This window comes from Colias eurytheme, chromosome 16 (assembly GCF_061535395.1).
Source record: "Colias eurytheme isolate Ceu_HAF_F1 chromosome 16, ilColEury1 Martin Lab GWU primary, whole genome shotgun sequence".
In the NCBI taxonomy this organism is placed as follows: Eukaryota; Metazoa; Arthropoda; class Insecta; order Lepidoptera; family Pieridae; genus Colias; species Colias eurytheme.
In genome coordinates this window covers 3639385-3659910 of record NC_142995.1, presented here as the reverse complement: position 1 = coordinate 3659910, position 20526 = coordinate 3639385, and the positions used below count along the sequence as shown (strand labels likewise).

The window sequence follows — 20526 nt, the reverse complement described above, 5'->3', positions numbered from 1 at the left end:
CGCCCACAGAGCGTTTCTCCTGTCAAAAGTGCCACTTGGCTAGCCATTTGTATGGCGCCTGTCGTATGACTTTACGTTCCGTTTAATGGAATAGAAAAACAATGCCACTCGTCTACCAATTTTCGTTTCGTTACGCTCGGTCACGTGACGTATCTCCAGCTTATGTCAATCTCATACATTCGTTTATCGATTCTATTGAACTTTACGCTAATAGAAAGCCACTTGCATAGGGGGGCAGAGGCCTTAGACAAAGTAACAATTACAAAACGATAACGAAGTTAGAAATCGCAAAAATGTATGGGATTGACATACGCCGCGTTAGATCACGTGGTCTATCTAATGTCAATCCCATACATTTTTGCGATTTCTAACTTCGTTATCGTTTTGTAAGGGCGTATTCAGAAAGAAAGCTTGAAACTTATAAGCGCTTATAAGCGCTTATCGGCGCTTGTCAGCGCTGTCAACCCGCGCAGGAAAATATATGAACATGACAAGCGCCGATAAGCGCTTATAAGTTTCAAGCTTTCTTTCTGAATACGCCCTAATTGTTACTTTGTCTACGGCCCCTAGAATTGGGGCTGCCGCGCAACGATTTTCATGACATAATTCAAAATATGGGAAAAAAATTATGAGCGTGCTCGATAAGCAATCCATTTTAAAAGTTGTAAACCTTTGTTATTTCAATGGAAAAGCAAACCTGCATGAATCTCGTTTAAATTTCATTTTTTTAGCGGATTTTATTAATGATTTTTGTCATATAGACCTATTATACTGACAGTCGATTTTTTAATGCACGTCAATAGGGGAAAAATTTACAATCACACTGGCTACCCTATGGGGTAAACAGGGGTTACTTGCGGTCATTCTATCAGTTTTTTATTTATTCTTAGGAGTTTGGGTTCCAGTATGACTATAGTTCCATGGTATTATAATATATATGATTATCTATGTTCTGTGTCTATGTTTAGGGAAGTCCTCTGGTTAAGAGGCTTACAAGAGCTAGCTGAAATTGAGTGACTCGCGCACACATTAACACAATCGACGACGGCTGATGGAGATCACGCCGGAGTATTGTACTAGATGGCGCCACAGCGACGTGAAAATAAGCTATACAGATCTAAGAGACAATTTGTTTATTTTTGATTTGTTGTATTATGTACTTGGATAATAAGGATATGGGCGATTAAGTAAAACTAAATCAATGATACTTATATTTTTTTTATTATTTGAAATATGCGATCGAAAAAAAAAACATAATTATTTTAATCGTATTATATACTTTGAAAATTACCTGTGTACTATTATATGCTTCTTCTAGTACTTGCTTAGATGAATTTGGACTTGAATCAATAACTTCACATTCATGATCAGTAAGTATGGTACCTACAGGTAAATTAGTTTGGAGAAATTTTTGCGTTTGTAGTAGTGTATGGTCAGCAAATAAAAAAAAACAACATTTTATTTTTAGTTTTTATTATATATATAAATATGGGATTTTAAATTAAACTATATGTGTTTCTCCTCTGAAAAAGATGAGACTTTATTTTAATATTTGCACATTTAACATACATATAACTTTTACATTAACAATTAACAATATAAAGTTACAACACTTAGGCCCGGTTCCCACTACGCCGGACCGGCAGATCTGCCGCGCCGGTAAATCTGCCGGAAGGGCTAGTGGCTGTACAATTTATATGAAGCTATTCACATTATCCCGGGTCCGGCATTTTTGCCGAGCCCGGCATTTTTACCGAGCGTTTTGTCACTACGAATTGCCGATAGAACGACCGGGCCCGGAGTAATGTGAACGAGTTTGTGCCGGCAAATACATTCTCTGAAACTTGTATCTCGTACTCTTATGTCTAGTCGTCCCAGTAAATCGTCAAAAGTGGTTGCTGTCATTCGAAAATAATTGAAGAACTTTGATTCGTCTCTTCTAAGTTCACCTATTAATGTTTCAAATGTTCCAAGAGAAAATCTTTCCCGTAAAATAGGGTGTACCCAATGTTTTCTTTTATTTTGCCTTCTATTAAGATACCACCACAACACAACAATTTCGTCGTCCATTGTAGGCGCAGGTCCAAATTCAACTGAGGTAAGTACTTGACTGTCTGAATTTCTTCCGGGATCCGATGTAATGTGAACACTCTGTCCGGTATCCGGTTTCCGGCAGATCTGCCGGTCCGGCGTAGTGGGAACGCTGCCTTACACACAAATTAAACACTTCAACAAATATTATAACAATAATACATGTAGTGTATTATATCTATGTGTAGTTTAAGGATGTGTATTCATAAGTTTAAGTCAGTTATAATCACTCGAGGCAGATACTCTACAAACAAATAATAACAACAATCAACAAATACAAAATTTAACAATTAAACTTCGAAATAATTATAACTTTTGAATGAAATGTGTGCTTTATGTTCTAAGTTCTAACGGTACCAAGCGAGTAAGCGACTCAAGACTGCACGTGGCACCTGCGGACAGCGTTAATTTATGTGATGAGATGGCGGCCGCTGGCGAAAATTTAATTATTCGCAGTTTAAAATTTCATAGTTCGTTTTATTACAATATGAAGAAAGTCATAGCCAATAATTTACGACGAAGAGGTTCGAGTACTATGAAAAATGCGGATATCTTATATTGAGGAAAAAATGCGTCTAAAATCCTTTACATAAATATATTTATATATCCTATGTTATTATAATTGTTCCTTTTTTAAAAAGCGATTCGCTTCTGGCACTCGCCGGCCGCTACCGCGGCACGCTCGCTTTGCTCGCTCGGCTCGTGCGTTCTTTATTAAAGTCTAACCTAACCTAACCTAAATGTTTTCTATTGCAAAAACCATTCGCTTCTGGCTTTCGCCGGCCACTGCCGTGGTACTAACTTATATGACAATAAACAAGTTCTAAAAATATTCAGAATTTTTTTATGTTTTATGGACTTTATATATTTTATACGATATGGCCAAATGTGGATGACCATATCGTGAAACGTTGACGATTTAACGATCTGATCAAACCATGTTGTCCATTTTATGAAATGCGACCATTTCGTGAAATGATCGATCATCTATATGTCACGGCTAAAGGTAGGTGAGAACATAAACTTAAGATTAGCCGGCTAAACTTAGGTTTATTTTCGACGAGGTGTTAATGTTAGTTTGTTCTATCTTTAGCCGGCTAAACTTAAGTGTAACCGCAGGCCCGTGGCTAAAAATGTCGGGGTGGGTAGATTTGGTTAGCGCCGGGCCGGTGGAGGGCTTGAGGGGCCCGCACAGTGCCAGAAAACACTCGCCCTGTTCCTTACATGTATTATAGTAACCAAATCTACCCACCCCGACTCAGGGCAGAAAGCTGGTGGCTAGGTTAGGTTAGGTTAGAACTCTTAAGACCCGCACGAGCCGAGCGAGCGCAGCGAGCGTGCTGCGGCAGCAGCCGGCGAAGTGCCAGAAAACACTCGCCCTGTTCCTTACATGTATTATAGTAACCAAATCTACCCACCCCGACATTTTTAGCCACGAGCCTGCGGTTACACTTAAGTTTAGCCGGCTAAAGATAGAACAAACTAACATTAACACCTCGTCGAAAATAAACCTAAGTTTAGCCGGCTAATCTTAAGTTTATGTTCTCACCTACCTTTAGCCGTAACATATACATATAATAAAATCGTAGGAAAGTCAAAACTGTACATTGAATATTTTTTTAAAAGAATACATAATCCATGATCTATAATCGATATAGAAGCCAAAAATATAGTTTTTAGAATTTTTGTCTGTTTGTCTGTTTGTCTGTTTGTCTGTATGTTTGACCGGGCTAATCTCGAAAAGTACTGCATAGATTGACTTGAAATTTTGCATGAATATTACTAACAGGTCAAGTCAGGCTATAGGCTACATATTATCAAGCTATCACTTACGGGGGAGGAGCTGTGAACCTTTATTTTTCTTACGTATTCTCTATACTACGACAACGTACAAACAAAAGACTCATGTTGTTTTTGAGTAAGCCATGCTATTATCTATCTTTACACTATAAAAACTACGTCATTTATGTAATTTTGGCAGAGAAACAGTTAAATGAATATTAGCAGTATAAAGACAAATTTGAAACAGCGCCATCTATGAAGTGTTACAAAAATCAAACACACGTTAACTATTGGAAATTAATAATCAAATGACGCATATATAAAATATTGTTTGACAATATCTAGATTGACACTATAAAAATCACTAAAAATTATGCCATTTAAGTAACTTGGGAAGAGAAACATAGTTTATTGAATGTAAGTTGTATAATGTTAATTTTGTAACAGCGCCATCTATGAGATTTCGTAAAAATCAAATCAATTTACATGTTAACACTACTGAATACACTGTTGAAAATTAATAATTTAAATATAATCAAGTTATTTATTTAACTCTTTAACCCATATCTTCCCTTCCCTATAAGGTATATTTCGTGTAAATAATAAATATACTACATTTTTTTAAAGAGAGGGTAGATGTTTATTATTTTAAGTAAAACTAGACACCATTATCTACAGTTAATCTAATATTGATTGTGTTCATTAGTTACAATTTTAAAAATCTTCATGTTTTATAAATTTACTAGCTTACCGCCCGCGGCTACGTCCGCTTTGTCTAAAACCTAATAAATTATAATTTATACAGGGTGTCCCACTGTTGGTATACTAAGCTCAAAGGAGGTTATAGTTTTGCATACGCTGAGAACGTAAAAAATACTTAAAAAATTCCAGACGCATTTTTTTTTCAAATAGATGAAATCTTAAAAGTCTATGTGTACACCCATAACAAGCGACCCGCCCAGCTTTGCCACCAGCACGTGGGCTATCGTTTAAGATTATGTTTTCATAGACAAAATGCTCACATTAGAGAAGCGTTATATGCCGGCTGCGCGAAGCCAGGGAAGAAAACATGGATTTTCAGGAAAAATTTAGCAAAAAATTTTTGACGTAATTTTGTTGTTTAAGTATTTTTTTCATGATCAGTGTATGCAAACCTTTAAGTCCCTTCGCGCTTAGTATACCAATAGTGTGACACCCTGTATACTAAAACCTTCCTCTTGAATCAGTCTATCTATTAAAAAAACCGCATCAAAATCCGTTGCGTAGTTTTAAAGATTTAAGCACACAAAGGGACATAGGGACAGAGAAAGCGACTTTTTTATACTATGTAGTGATATTTATAAAGCAATTCAATGCCATAAAACCAAAATTATCAAATGCAATCTTCGTGTTTTGTGAATTTTCACCATCATGCGTTCCCACAAAAGGTAAGTTGTTACTTATAGGTATTTATTTTTTATAATGATAGCAATTCATGTTTTTTGTTGGTAACTATTATAATATTACACTTTTAGAATGTATTTAAAAAATGATGAATTCTTTTATATATGACTTTTACAAGATTTTGAGGTGCATTGGAAACAGTAGTTTTTGATAAAATTTTATTTGTAAGTAGCTTTTTTTATAGATTTACAGTTAACTTTTGATTTTTTTATTTACAGATTCAATGCTCATTATATTATATCGCCTTTGGAAGACGATTTCTGCTGACAATTTTACAACACCACTTGAAAATTGATGATTTGATGATAAAGATAGTGGTAGCGAGGATTAAGTGGAAATTAGTAATCATCCGCTTCGTCAATTTTTGACTGAAGTTAATGTCCAACGTCCAATGGTTTAATCATTGGAAGTATCTCGGGAAATTTTGGAGGATATTTTTCAGGAAGGAGAGGAGGGGCAGCCAACCACATATCAAACTACTACGTTTTAGTACCGAAAAAAATGTTATTGCCAAATGAAACGTAAATTTTGCACTCACAACTGTACAAGTAATGTTTTTAGTTTGACTTTGCGGTTATCTCATTATAAAAAAGACGTGTGGCACTCGGGGACTGCCGCAGTAAAGCTATTGCATAGCATTCCTTCAAGCCGGCAGGTATGGCGACCATTTGGAATCGTCCGAAAAGTATGGCATGGCGATTTTCGTAAATGGCTGCACGACAATGGTTACCTGTGCAAAAGTTAACCTGGTACAAATGGTTGAATTGTTTTTTTTTAAATCAACGCATTCGCGTCGGTATGACGGGCTTTAAGACACACCGGAAAAGTATGGCATGACACTACCGCCTACATCTTTTTTATGGGCTATCGGTAAATTCTAAAATTTGTGTGTTAGGTACAAATCGTTTGACTTTCGCTATTTTTTCGAGGAGTTCGACTAACGCCCACGCGACTAAGCCGCCGGTACCAGCGTTCACACCATCATTTTTCTTTTTGTCATTGCGTACTAAGACCCCTGTAGAACCGCCATCCTGTTACAAATGACTCGAAATTTTGTGTCAATATCTCCCGGTCTATCATTTACATGTTGTTAGTAAAAATAAACTTTGACTAACAGTCAAAGTATATTTTAACTAATACTACTTAATACTAACTAAGTATTATACTTATGTTCAGTATTTATCTGTATTATTATTGCTTGGTAATTAATATATTTTCATGTCGTATACCTAATTATAAACATAAGTTTGATGTGTAATTAGCTGGATTTATTTTTACACACTCACAGACTTATATTTTATGTTAAAATAGTGTTAATAGTAATATTTTTTCACAATTAAAAATATTTCCTTTTTGCTGATGGTGTTGGCATTGAATTAAACCGCGCTGTCGTTTCGTTCACAAAAAGTAATGTTATGAGGATCATATTCGGTCCTCATATCATCAAAAATCTGTGCGAAAACAATAATCACGTGTGAGGCCCTCACGGCAGATCGGAGCGGTCTGACGCGAAGTGGGGACTGGGGACAGCGTTGTCACTGTATCGCTCTTGCCACGCTGTTCAACAGACTTATTCGATAGTTCAGTTTTGTGTTAAGACCGCTGTGACAACCAACCCGTGAGACAACCAAACCCAGTCTCCCCTACTATCCCGTGAGACCGAAACCTTCACTGAGAGGGTATAACGTCTCACAGCTGATCGCAAACGGCATATTGTACTATCCCGTGAGACCGAAACCCTCACTGAGAGGGAATTACGTCTCACTACTGATCACGACAGTCATATTTTATCTCGAGAATCTGAAACTTTACTCAATATGAAGACCGTTTGACAAATGATAGGGTGCATCATAATAATATTATTCGATCTCTTGAAGATGAACATGAGCATAAGCAATGACTAGAGTAGGGACGCGAATATTACAATTATTTGAGACAAGAACGATTAATAAAATTGTTTAATGAAAGATTAAGAATTGAAACTATTCGATCTCTGGAAACGGACGAATAGCGAGAGGCCCGTCTTACTGCAGACAGATTTCGTCATAGTTTTAATGACTTAGAGGTAAACAATCTACGAATTCGGTGGTGTGGTCCGACAAAATAATATAAAAGTGGGTTTGCTTATAACCTCACAATTTATTACAGATCATCTTCTGTATAGGCGATATTAACGTAGTATGTTCTTTTTGTAATGCTTTAAAGTGGAGTAAGGAGTCGGCTTTCGTTTGAAGATACACCGGAACCTTTGAAATCACTACTTTTAGAGGAACATACTGTGCAATCTAAACTGTTATTAGAAAATATTCGCTCTTATAGTAGTGCGTTTCAAATGATCCTTTGGTGCTCAATAATTATCAGAAGGTCCTTTCATGCTTACTTTTAAGATACAAGGTCAAGTTTACCATTTGATAGGATCCCTTTTGCCTGAAGGCCAACCTAAGTTTGTTTAAATATATTTTGTATTCGACTACAACGGATAGTGGAATACAAGAAATCAATATCTCTCAAATTTAAAACTGAACTCATTTCACAATTTTAGAACAGGTTAATTCGTATGTATGCAGTTTTAAATCGACATTTATAGAAGCTTTTCCTCAAGATGGTGATATCGGCACTCAGGATCTCCCTGGACGTGTTATAACGCCCAGGCCACAGTATTACAATTTTTCCTACAGTAGAGCAACGAATGTATTTTCGCATAGCAACGGAGGGGAACTCGCGGGGGGTCAAGTGACACGGGCCACGTACCACAAACATGCTTAGTTTGTGGTACCAAGCGCGAAAGAAAGTCATCGTGTTTTTAGTAAAGTTACAATGTAAACTAACTTAATTTAATACTTAGGTACATATTCTATAATGGTGCGCTCAAACTATTAATCTACATTTAATTTATATTATTATTTGAAATACTAAGTAATGTAGAATTTAAATCACATTCATTCATGTTTTCTTCAGATTTTAAGATTTTCTTATCAGAGTGTTCAATTCTAATGTAGTTAAATTTTATAAGAGACAATAATTAAGAACATTCAAATATAAAGTGTCACGTATTTTTTTTAACGACGAATGACGAAAAACGACGTAATCGCGGACGAAGTCGCGGGCAACAGCTAGTATTATCATGAAATGAGCAAATCTACGATATGGCCACGACATACACACGACTGCTGCTCGCCAGTTCTCTTCGCTTGAACTCGGCTTGACACGCTGCCGCGTGTCTAGATATCGAGTACAGCGTTGGTCAGGTCACATCACTATGATCACGTGGCGGCAGTGAGGCGCGCGAGTGACCCTGCGCGTGTCCGCCTCCCACCTCCCCTTCACCCCCGCGATGCAAGATTTATTTTCATAAAAATAAGTATAACAATCGACTTATTGATGAAATGTGATAGTGGATTTCATTTTTGTGTATTTTCTAGTATCGTTTTTGCAAGATAGAACTGCACATTTCACCATGTTTATTCGTAAATATGAAAAAAAAAATCCAGAGCAACGCACTTCGTGAGCACTCAACCACGACTGCGAGCGCTCGCGGCGGGAGCGTCGTGTTGTTCCCACCTGTGCCTACTGTTCCCACTTGGTTGTTCGCACTCTATAGATAGTATATATACTTAAGGGTCGAAGGCCCCGTTTCCACCTGCAAGTAAACTTCTGCAAGAACTGTCCGACAGTCTGTCTGACAGCAGCTTGCATGTGTAAACTCGGCGTTTCCACCTGCAAGTAGACTTGCAAGTTGCTGTCAGACAGACTGTCGGACACTTCTCGCGGAAGTTTTCTTGCAGGTGGAAACGCGGCCTTAGGCTCCGGTGCTTTATGAGCACAGTTTTTACAGAATCGCAGATTGTTAGATCGTTTTCACATTATCCGATCCGATATCGGATATCGGACGCCGATAGCCGATATCCGATATCGGATACAATTTGCCCTTTCACATTGTCCGATAAAATCGTTCCGATATCATCATGTGTGTTGCCAGAAATTTTTAGAGAAAACTAAACTAAATTGCCAGTTGATAAAAAAGGTATAATTAAAAAAAAATCAAATGATAGATCATAGTTGTTCATACATTAAAAATAACTACGTTAAAAAAAAATGCCAAAAATAGGAAAGTAAAATGTAAAAAAGATTTGATATCATTTATTACTGCATATTATTTAGATGTGCTATTTACTAAATAGTTTTGATATCGGTCATTTGTATAGTCACATGTATAGTATATACGTTAACACATTATAAATTAAATAAATTTATATCAATAACTACTACAACCTAGTTAGTTAGTAGTTAATAGTTTTAGTAATACATATTAGTAAATACCTCGGAGTACTAGTGTTCTGTGGTAAATACCTTTCAAAATCTATTAAATGTATTTTTAGCAAGACGTACCTAGTCATTTAGTCATTTTTTCACTATATATACATTTATAAAAGTTCATGTAGTACCTATGATCAATTTATTAAGTGATACAATCTTTGTTCACATTTTCTTTTCTTTTTCTTATTACACTGTAATATCCTAAAATAATATTGTCACCCGTTCAAATACATTTGTAATATGATTGTTGTAATTTCCTGTAAGTAAAGATACATAAATTATTTTATTATCATAAGCAATTATTTTAGAACAAAGCACTCAATGACAACAATACAATAAACAGCACAACATCCGAGTAGGAGGAGGAGCGAGGCAGAATGAGTTAAAATAAAGATGATAGACACTAATGTTTTCGAAGATAGATATTTGAATTTAAGAACGCAATATATTTTTGTTTACTTCAGTTCAGCCAATTGCCGTATATTTTAATACGGTAATTATAATAGCTGCCGTATAAATAGTATTTTTAATGCCTATAAATACTTAAATGTGTGTTTTCTTAATAAAAAAAGGTAAAAGCAAAGAATTTTTTTAAAGATTTAGCGCCCTAAGACTGAAAATACACAAACTAGTGCTTTTTTGCTGTTGGTATACTGCCTTTTCGAAAATTGAGTTGGAAACACTGAACATTATCGTCCGATAGCCGCTGGCATATCGGTGTCGGCTCCGATATCCGATATCGGACCGGACAATGTGAAAGACAGGTACATAATATTTCATACATTTTACTCTTATTTTACTTCCCACCGATATCGGATATCGGCTATCGGCGTCCGATATCGGATATCGGATCGGATAATGTGAAAACGCTCTTAGTAACGTGTTCGTAACTATACTATGATATTATATAAAAAAGCTAGATACGTACGTTACCCGCTCTCTATTTTGGCAAGAAAAAACTCAGGTAAGTGCCCGAGTTTCACTTAGTCACGCACCATTCAGCGTCGTGGATGGACGTTCTTTTTATATTTTAATCGGCAGTTGTTATTACGAAGTACATGAGTGAGACATGTATTATGTCTCGTGCGTGAGAGTGAAAGAGAGAACAACTGTATTGGTGATAATGCGTTAGTAAGTAGGTATGTATTAATTACGCTGTTTTTTAGTGCAATGATGTTGGCGTATGCCGCGTCTACTAGTATAATAGGTCATTGTAACTATAGTCCTTTCCACCTAAGATGATTTCTGTGACACATCGATTTTTGACACGTGTAGAGATGTCTTTACTGAAATCATATCAATTGTTTCCGATAATCGATAATATTTTATATGGAAATGAAATCGATTTGAATAAAGTACTTACCAAAGTTAGTTTTTTCGGCATTTCGCCAACAATTAACTAAGGAAACTTAGCAAAGAACAGCAACAAAAAGTCAACAATAACAATTAGTAACAATAACAGAATACCACGTAAAGTATCAATATAAAAATGCAACTTGTATATAAGGCTGACGCACTCGTACAGACGATTGACTCGATTGACAAACGATCACAAGATGGGCGCCGATTATATGATATTCCAACTCTATGATTTTTCAACGATCCATTTCATGTACACGAATTGCGTAGGTATTATTTTTGTGTTATTTTATTTTATTTTTCATTATATTAAACTAAACAATACTGGTTTTGATTTATATGCTTAAGATGTTTTATTTTTATATTTTTGGTAATAATGCCGCCATACAATAAAAATATTATGCACTAAAATTATTTTGGCGTTTTAAATATAAAATACGTAATTCGGAACACGATGAAGTGTCACAGGCACTGACCTCTTTATCTATACGCTGGACAGGCTATTGCTGTCATTTTTTTGTGCCTATTTGAAAATCGCCATTTTGGCGCTGACGGCAGCAGTGAGGCCAGTGAGGGGGAATGGAACTAATACTTGTGATGTAAAACAAATGGTTTGTTATCGATAAAAACTTTTCTGATATCGACTACAATGATAGAAATATTACCGACACTATATTTTTTGATTCAGACTCAGATTATCCAGAAGTTAAACCTGTGTAAACAAAACGAAGCGACGAAATTTGTAATCTTATTAGTTCTCAGAACTCTCACCGGGGGCGCTTTGAATCGGCACAGCAAATAGCTGTCATTTTGTATGGGATAGCCAGTCCAGCGTATAGTTATAGAGGTCAGTGGTCACAGGAATCATCATAAGCTGAAAAGGACTACCTATCAAAGAATATACTACTCTCTACCGAGAGGACTATAGTTCTCGATGAGTACACACTTCATTCAATATTGCATTCTGCGTATTATAAGTGATTATAACCATTATAACTTACTCTGTGCGTTCGGCTTAATCACAGCCGTTTAACAACATTCGTCGCTCTTCATCCGACATAATATTTAACATGGAATGTAAAAACTTAGTACAACGAGGTAATACCCTTCAAGTTGAAATAGGTGTCAACATTAATGGTAGTGGTGGTACAGTGAATTTCGAAAGTCCTAAGTACATTATCAGTGACCTTTGTGTCTTCCAATTAAAATTAGTATGTTTTATAGAAATAATTATTAATGGCTGCTTGAATCAATACAAAAATTTGATTTTCATAAAATTCGTAAAACGGCGAGAAGAGGATAATTTTAAATACAATATCAAATTCACCAGCCGTGCATTGGAAATTATTAACAAAAAATTTACAAGTGACGATGGAAATTGGCATTTAATTTATTATAACAAGAAAGATAGATCATATACCATTGATGTTTCAATTGTAATGGACATTCTACCGCCTGCTACTGCTACTCTTGCATATTTTCTGCATAAGGACAGGGATTTCATTGATTTTGAGTTAAGAGGTGAAGATGGATCAGTACACATGCATAAAGCTGTACTTGCCGCTTCCAGTCCAGTTTTACATAGGATGTTAGGTGGCACTTGGAAGGAAAGCACTGAAGGCCTTGTAGATGTGCCCGGCACGTCCAAAACCACACTAGAAGCTTTTAAAGACTATTTATATTTGCATTCTTTACCTGACACTGGTTTGGAACATTTGCTCCTTCTTGCTTCTTATTATATGATGCCAGATTTAGAAGAATTATGTGTGCATAAGCTGGTGGACTGTCTAAGAGCTGAAAATGCATGTGATTTGCTAGAGTTTGCTGCAAAACATAAGATGACAAGACTTTTAATTGCAATACTGGAGTCTGTTCAGAATGGGGAGGTCAGTGTTGAAAATATGAGGGAACATTTTATGAATGATGTTAAAAATAAAATAGAGAATATGCACTAACAAAAACAAGATGGAGTAACTTTCTATAGTAATTTTCCGATTTTCAAAAATTCGTAACTCAAAAACTAAAAGTTTCCTTGGTGTGAAATTTCAGATTTGGGTTCCATAGGACAATAGCTAACCACAAAAAAAATTGACGACTCTCAACTCCACGCCCTATAATGTACAGTTTAGCCCAATATATTTTCATGTAAGAATAAATACATAAGTAAATAACTCATTTTTGTACCATGGACCTAAACTTAAAACGTCTTATGTATTTAATGTACGGGTAAAGTGGAAAGAAAAGTGTGAGCATTTTTTTTTATTGTATCAAAATGATAAAACACAATAAATATAATTTAAATTGGTTATGATTGAATTTTAATTACATTTCCATTATAGTAATAAAATAAATAAATAAGCAAATATAATATTGAGCAAATATTACTACATACTTACTATAAATAACAAAGTTTAGGTACAGGAGTTTAAATTTATTTCATACATATTATAATGTTTAAAAATGCTCTCTTCTTATTTTTCATAGTTAGGAACTACATATTTGCATTATTAAACTAAGAAACTTTTATATTTATTAAGTATCCATTCATTTGTCTAACTATAGAATGATTTTAATAATTAAGTAACTTTTTTTTTAAGTGTTTGATAGAAAATGAAAATTAATTTAAGCGGTCGCACGCTGCAGGTACCCGCCTCGCGGGTTTTATTTGAAAGGTAGGTATTAGGCAGTTCAATGAAGAAACGAATCTTCAATGGCGGCGCTTATCATTCCCTCTCGCTTACACACGGCCGTACGGCATGCAAAAAAAAAATGGAAAAATAAAATCACTAAAATGTATTTGATTTTCCCTATAATAGTTTTTATCATAAATGTAGAATGACAATTATGCATTTGCGAAAGTAAATAATGTTTTATTGGAATTTGACAAAATATGTTCTTTGGGAAAAGTTGTTCAGTTTTATGGGCTAATTACAAATATTATGGGGATTTTGTTACATTCTGTATACGTAAATATGATAATTCATATAAATACACAAATACCATAACAAAAAAGTTTGTCAACAAACAATTCAAAATAATTAATAAAATAATTATCCATTTACGTTATTTTTATTTTCTGTTTTGCTGACCCTACCATACGTCAGTGTCAGCTTTGGCCGCCATTGAAGATTCGTTTCTTCATTGAATCAACTAATACGTTGGAGCAGCGCTGCGTTAAGTTGAGAATAGAGCAAAATGAACAATCTTCTAAGATGATACGTTTAATATTCAAGGCCAAATCTAAAAAAATAAAATATATGTGGGGATGGTGTAAATAAAAAGCCAAATTCGCCCAATTGATTTATTTCCCAGACACCGGTTACCAAAAATACATTTTCAACAATCCTCCATTACATCGTACCAAAATCACACAGAGTCAAGTCATAGACAACATAGATCGTTCTACAGTCTACAGATAACATATCCACAGATTAAAAAATAGAAAAGCACAGACTAAAAATAAAAGTAGTTATGAAATACAATCTTAATTATTTATCCTATTCCCACACGGTCATCCTGCAGAATCATCTGTCCCAGATGAGTCAACAGTCGCTACCCATGGCTTCATCATAATATCAGCTGAGCTTGAGGTTCTCAGAGGGCCTTCACCCTGACCTATCTTCCTTAAATTATATAGTTCATTTCTCTTCTTCTCATGAACTTCATACGGGCCGAGGTATTTTGGATAAAGTTTATAGCCTTGTACAAATTGTGTCCTTTTAATCGCTATTAAATCACCTACTTCGTAAATATTTGACTTCTTTCTATTTTTATTATAATGTTTAATATTTTCATCTTGTATATTCTGAATATTTGCTTTCGCCATCCTTCTTAGTTCTTCACGGTCGTTGTAAAAATGTTGCTGAAACTCTTCTTGTATTTTATTGTAAATATCATCATCTTTATCATTCATTTTGATTCCTGTTAAAAGTTGGAAAGGTGACATCTTTATACTTCTCTGATATGTGTTATTCAAACATCTTTGCAATTTACTAATATGTTTATACCATTTTGTAGGATCGTCTGATGATAATTTGCTTAAAACTTCAATAATGATTCTATGTATTCTCTCAACTTGACCATTCCCTCTCGGTTGACCAGTTGTGATCGTATGATGCATAATTCCTTCTTCTTCGCAGTATTCTTTAAACATGTTGGATGTAAATGAAGTATTGCGGTCGCTTATGATTCGTTGCGGCGAGCCAAACGTCTGTTGTTGAATATTTAATTTATCTATTACTTCATTGGTGGATAGTGTCTTTGTCGGATAAATCCATGTAAACTTTGTGAATCCATCTACAACGGTAAGAATGTATTTATAATTTTTATTGGTGGATGTCAACGGTCCTAAATGATCAATATGGTAAGTAGACAATGGTAAATCACCTTTATCTATTACATGTAGAAATCCCTCCTTCTTTCCTCTTTTATTTGAATTAAGTATACATTCCACGCAATTATCAATGTTTGTTTTAATCTTTTCCTTTAAATTCTCTATATAATAATTTCAATTTATTAATTCCTCAGTCTTAACACAACCAAAATGTCCGTTTTCATGATGTTTTCTTATAATTTCATTTTGCATTTTCTTAGGTACAACCATTAATTTATTTCCATCCTTAATCTTCCATAACATTCCATTCTCTAAAACATAGTCATCATAAGATTCCTTTTCTAATACTTTCTTTATTAGTTTTATTTGCAGATCATCGTCTTGAGCTCTTCGCAAACGTGCTGCGGTATCGGTAAGTACAATTATATTCTTTATAGGCTGTCGGCTGAGAGCATCTGCATGTTTCATCCTTGCTGCAGGCCGATGTTCAATCGTGTAGTCATATTCTTCAAGTAAGAGTGCCCAGCGAGCTACTCTCGGAGGTAAGTCTTTTTTCTGCAATGTCATAGTCAAGGCGGAGCAGTCTGTAACAATTTTAAATTTAATACCTAGCAAGTATACTCTAAACTTTTTAACAGCTTCGACAATAGCTAATATTTCTAAATAATAACTGTGATACTTTTTTTCAGTAGCGGATGTCTTCTTGCTCATGTAGTAAACGGGATGCATCTTATTATCTATTAAACTCCTTTGCAACAATACAGCACCATATCCTTCAGCACTTGCATCTGTGTGCAGTTCTGTTTCTAAATTCGGATCATAAATCTTCAAGACTGGAGATTGACATAAAATAAACTTTAATTTCTGAAATGCTTTTTCACAGTAAGTTAAAATTAAAAACAGTACCTTTCTTTAGTAAATCAGTCAGAGGTTTTGCTATTAATGAATAATCCTTTATAAATTTTCTAAAATAACCTGTTAGTCCGAGGAAACTTTGAAGTGACTTTATATTGTTAGGAGTCTGAAAATGTTCTACAGCGGCAATTTTCTCCACTGAAGGTTTAATTTCACCTTCTGAAACAATATAAGCCAAGTAATTAATACTTTTTTGCATAAAATAACATTTGTCCCAGTTAAATAATAAACCATACTCTTCAGCTCTGTCAAATACTTTTTGTAAATTAACAAATCCTTCCTCTGCAGATTGAAATGGTAAAATGAGATCGTCAAGATATGATAGAACAATACCATCCATAATAAGATCCTGAAAAATGTCATTAATAAATCTCTGAAAAACAGAAGGAGCAGTGCATAAGCCAAAAGGCATCTTAATAAATTCATATTGACCTCGTGGTGTTACAAATGATGTATACTTCTGACTATTAATATGAACATTCACATGTAAAAATCCATTTTTTAAATCAAGCGAGGTAAACATTTTAGCATAAGTTAATCTGTCTAATTGATCTTCAATGAGTGGTAGTGGATATCTTTCTTTAATAATCTTCTTATTCAATTTCCTGTAATCAACACACAATCTATAGTTTCCATTCTTCTTTTTTGCAAGCACAATTGGACTAGCATAATCAGACTTGTCTTTATTATTCCTTCATCAAGCCATTCTTTAATCTGTTTGTCAACAATGTTAAGCTCCAAAGGTGACAATCGTCGTGGATTCTGATAAACTGGTACATCATCGGTTAATAATATTTTAAGTTTTACATTTGATTCTTTAGTACATCTTTTGGGGTTATATTCTTTTATAATATTCTGTATTTTATTCTTATATTCTTTGTTTTCAATATTTGTAACATCTTCATTTTCATTCTCTAGCATTGTAAGGTGTAATATTCTTGTTGCAGTGATAGTTCCAGATTTAAAATTGATTTCTACTTCTTTCAGTACAGGATTTCCTAATATAATGTTGACAGGGATAGCGCCATCATCAACAACATAAAATAAAGTTTCAAAATAACAATCATCAATTTCAATTTTTGCTGTGAAAGATCCTTTTGTATAAATTTCCTTTTCAGCTATTCCAGTTAAAGTCTCTGTGGTTTCTGAACTATAAGATAACAACTTTTCACCTTGAATCTTCCTAAAATAAGACATAATTATTAAATTAGCATCGCTTCCGGTATCAATCAGGGCTTCTACATCAATATTATTTATTTTCAGCTTCTTAAAAGGTCTCACATCAATATCATTTTTAGTTGACATAATTTCCAAACTCTTCTTTATACTTACTTTTAGAACATTCAGTTGATTTATGGCCAAACAAGTTGCATTTAAAACATTTAATGCCTTTAGTCATGATCTAAATCTCCACAATTGAAACATCTCTTTACTCGTAATGTTTTTTGAATTTTCATGCCAATGGACTTTGATACTGAATTACTTTGAATCCTATTAAGTGAATATGATTTTTTCTTAATTTCTGAATAAATGTCTAATTTCTTTCCGAATTCTTTAATGTTACAAGCACCGTATAAAATATTTTTGTTGGACTCACTGTCTTTAATACCGTAGATGACATATTCCATCAGGGCTTCATCTTCAATATATATATATATATATATATATATATATATATATATATATATATATATATATATATATATATATATATATATATATATATATATATATATATTATTAAGGCGAAAGTTTGTAAGGATGTATGGATGTATGGATGTATGGATGTTTGTTACTCTTTCACGTAAAAACTACTGAACCGATTACAATGAAATTTAGCACACATATAGAGGGTAACTTGGATTAACACATAGGATAGTTTTTATCCCGGAAATCCCACGGGAACGGGAACTATGCGGGTTTTCCTTTGCAAACGCGGGCGAAGCAGCGGGCGGAAATCTAGTCTTCAATATTCCCAAGTACTGCAAGTTCCTTCATATGTAAAAAATATTGCGGTAAAAATGTACTTTAAGGGCCGTCGAGTTGGGCAACCAAAATGTTTTTGGAGAAAGGTCTATGCCTAAGTAACTGACCCGTAAAATCTTAACCTGCGGAGATTTATAGTTTTTTAGAAATTAATTATTAAAGTTTCATAATTTTTCATACAATTTCGAGCAACCATCTTGACATTTGTTTTTTTTTTTGCGTTTCGTTACCTACGTACGTAGTTTTACCTACCTACGTACGTTTTAACCTACGTAGTTTTTTTTTTTTGAGTGGGAATCGCCCTAAAGTCGCTTCTGGCACTCGCCGGCCGCTGCCGCGGCACGCTCGCTTCGCTCGCTCGGCTCGTGCGGCAGTTCAAGAGTTAACCTAACACGCTCGTCGCTTCGCTCCTCGCTACCTATTTGAATACTAAAAGTAAAAGTTAATTGATTTTAAAAACTGAAGCAAGTGAGCTATAAAAATAACTATAAAATTATTATAAAAACAATGTTATTTTGGATAAAAACATTGAATAACATGTAAATTAATTAAATAAAAAATTCATGGGTATAGGAGTTGTACTTGCAAAAACGAAACGCAACAAAAAAAACAAATGTCAAGAATATGGTTGCTCGAAATTGTATGAAAAATTATGAAACTTTAATAATTAATTTCTAAAAAACTATAAATCTCCGCCGGTTAAGATTTTACGGGTCAGTTACTTAGGCATAGACCTTTCTCCAAAAAAATTTTGGTTGCCCAACTCGACGGCCCTTAAAGTACATTTTAGCCTTATTTTCTTCCAAGCAGCGTTTTTGGCTTTATTAGTATTTGTGTCGGTATTTTTATTTTCAATAACGTCCACAAACTCGGCGATACAACTCCGTAGTAAATTCTGGGAAAAAATCACAAGAAAATATTAAATTGTAGTAGGATCCAGTACCTATTTTTATTTACGAATTACGAACAATAAAATAAGCGTACCTTTTCCAACGAATCCCAATTTGCAGAACGTTTCCTCTTCTTTTGTTCAGAAGTGTGGATATTATTTATTTTTTCCATTTTGATGATACAAGGATAACACACAAAATTAATCGTACCTATACTCTGTCCATTATATTATTTGCTTTTTGACAGCTTCACGCCTATGAAGGATTGTATTGTCTATGTTAAAATGTCATACAAATAATTATCGTTCTTCATGGACAGGTCCCGCCCACTTAGTGATGTCTACACAGAATTATTCAATGATGGGTCGATAGATTATAATAATCGATAGAAATACTCTGTAAAATATATCCGATGCAGAATAACTCTTCTATTATGTTATATAATTTAAACGTAAAGACAACCAAATTGTAAGATAGAAACCAATAAATAATAAAATATTAGTTTAGTTTAGTTTTAACATACAATGCATAGATATGTGGTCTTATTATTACATATCTTATTAGTACGTTTACGTTGTAATTATTATTTACGTACCTGATTCGATTTATGATAATATTTTGAATTTATAATTGAAATGGTATCACAATCGATAATCTTTTGAACATCACTTCTGGTATCACCCGTCGAGCTGTCAAAAAGCAATTCTTATAGTGGACAGACTATAGGTAATATAGTAACACAAAATTGAAAATAATTGAGCGCGACGCGACAGACAGAGGTTATGCGTCAAAATACCACATGACTTTGACATTCCAAGATGTGTTCATAAGTTAACAAAGAATTATGAAATATTTTGTTATTATTTACTGTTCTTAAGCCAAATTTTACTTTTTTGTATCGTAGACTATTTTTTAATTTAATTCTCATCTATTTTAATATTTATAATAATTAATTGCTGCGAAAAAATATGAAATTATTTTCAAGTTTCGATAAACATTTTTAGGTTTCAGAACGTTCACAACATGTTGCCAGTAGTAAGAGCGTTTTCACATTATCCGGTCCGATATCGGATATCGGACGCCGATAGCCGATATCCGATATCGGAGGCTAAGTAAAATGTATGATAAATGTACCTGTCTTTCACATTGTCCGGTCCGATATCGGATATCGGAGCCAACACCGATATTCCCGTGAACTATCGGACGATAATGTTCAGTGTTACCAACTCAATTTTCGAAAAGGTAGTATACCAACAGCAAAAAAAGCACTAGTTTATGTATTTTCAGTCATTTATAGGGCGCTAAATGTAAAAAAAAATCCTTTCATTTAAAAACTACTTGCGTAATCGATTACAAACACTGCGTATTCGTAAAACATCGTAAAACATGTTGCTAGACCTTATGATTTTT

The 20526-nt window shown here is 34.2% G+C and overlaps 3 protein-coding genes across 9 annotated transcripts; 1 reads left to right on the top strand and 2 right to left on the bottom strand.

The window, feature by feature from the left end:
- The first annotated feature begins 11494 nt into the window (after window positions 1–11494).
- Window positions 11495–13300, top strand: LOC149901687 (uncharacterized). Its single transcript, XM_090110886.1, has one exon. The coding sequence runs from the start codon at window positions 12063–12065 to the stop codon at window positions 12945–12947; it is 885 nt and encodes a 294-aa protein (XP_089967012.1). The 5' UTR covers window positions 11495–12062; the 3' UTR covers window positions 12948–13300.
- A 987-nt stretch (window positions 13301–14287) lies between these two features.
- On the bottom strand, window positions 14288–17831 carry LOC149901685 (uncharacterized). 7 transcript variants are annotated; one of them, XR_016457620.1, is made up of 5 exons: window positions 16673–17831; window positions 16477–16589; window positions 16232–16399; window positions 16005–16158; window positions 14288–15909 (listed from the first exon to the last, which is right to left on the bottom strand). XR_016457620.1 is itself a non-coding variant. In XM_090111043.1 (4 exons), the coding sequence occupies exons 2-4, from the start codon at window positions 16574–16576 to the stop codon at window positions 15500–15502; spliced, it is 678 nt and encodes a 225-aa protein (XP_089967169.1). In that variant the 5' UTR covers window positions 16577–16589; window positions 16673–16839; the 3' UTR covers window positions 14288–15499. The 7 variants fall into 7 exon arrangements, 3 of the variants coding, with proteins under 3 accessions (XP_089967169.1, XP_089967167.1, XP_089967168.1); XR_016457617.1 differs by having other exon boundaries at window positions 16477–17831; XR_016457618.1 differs by having other exon boundaries at window positions 16301–16399; window positions 16477–17831.
- On the bottom strand, window positions 14504–15145 carry LOC149901686 (uncharacterized). Its single transcript, XM_090111153.1, has one exon. It carries the CDS (start codon window positions 15143–15145, stop codon window positions 14504–14506), a length of 642 nt encoding a protein of 213 aa, XP_089967279.1.
- Window positions 17832–20526: the final 2695 nt, after the last annotated feature.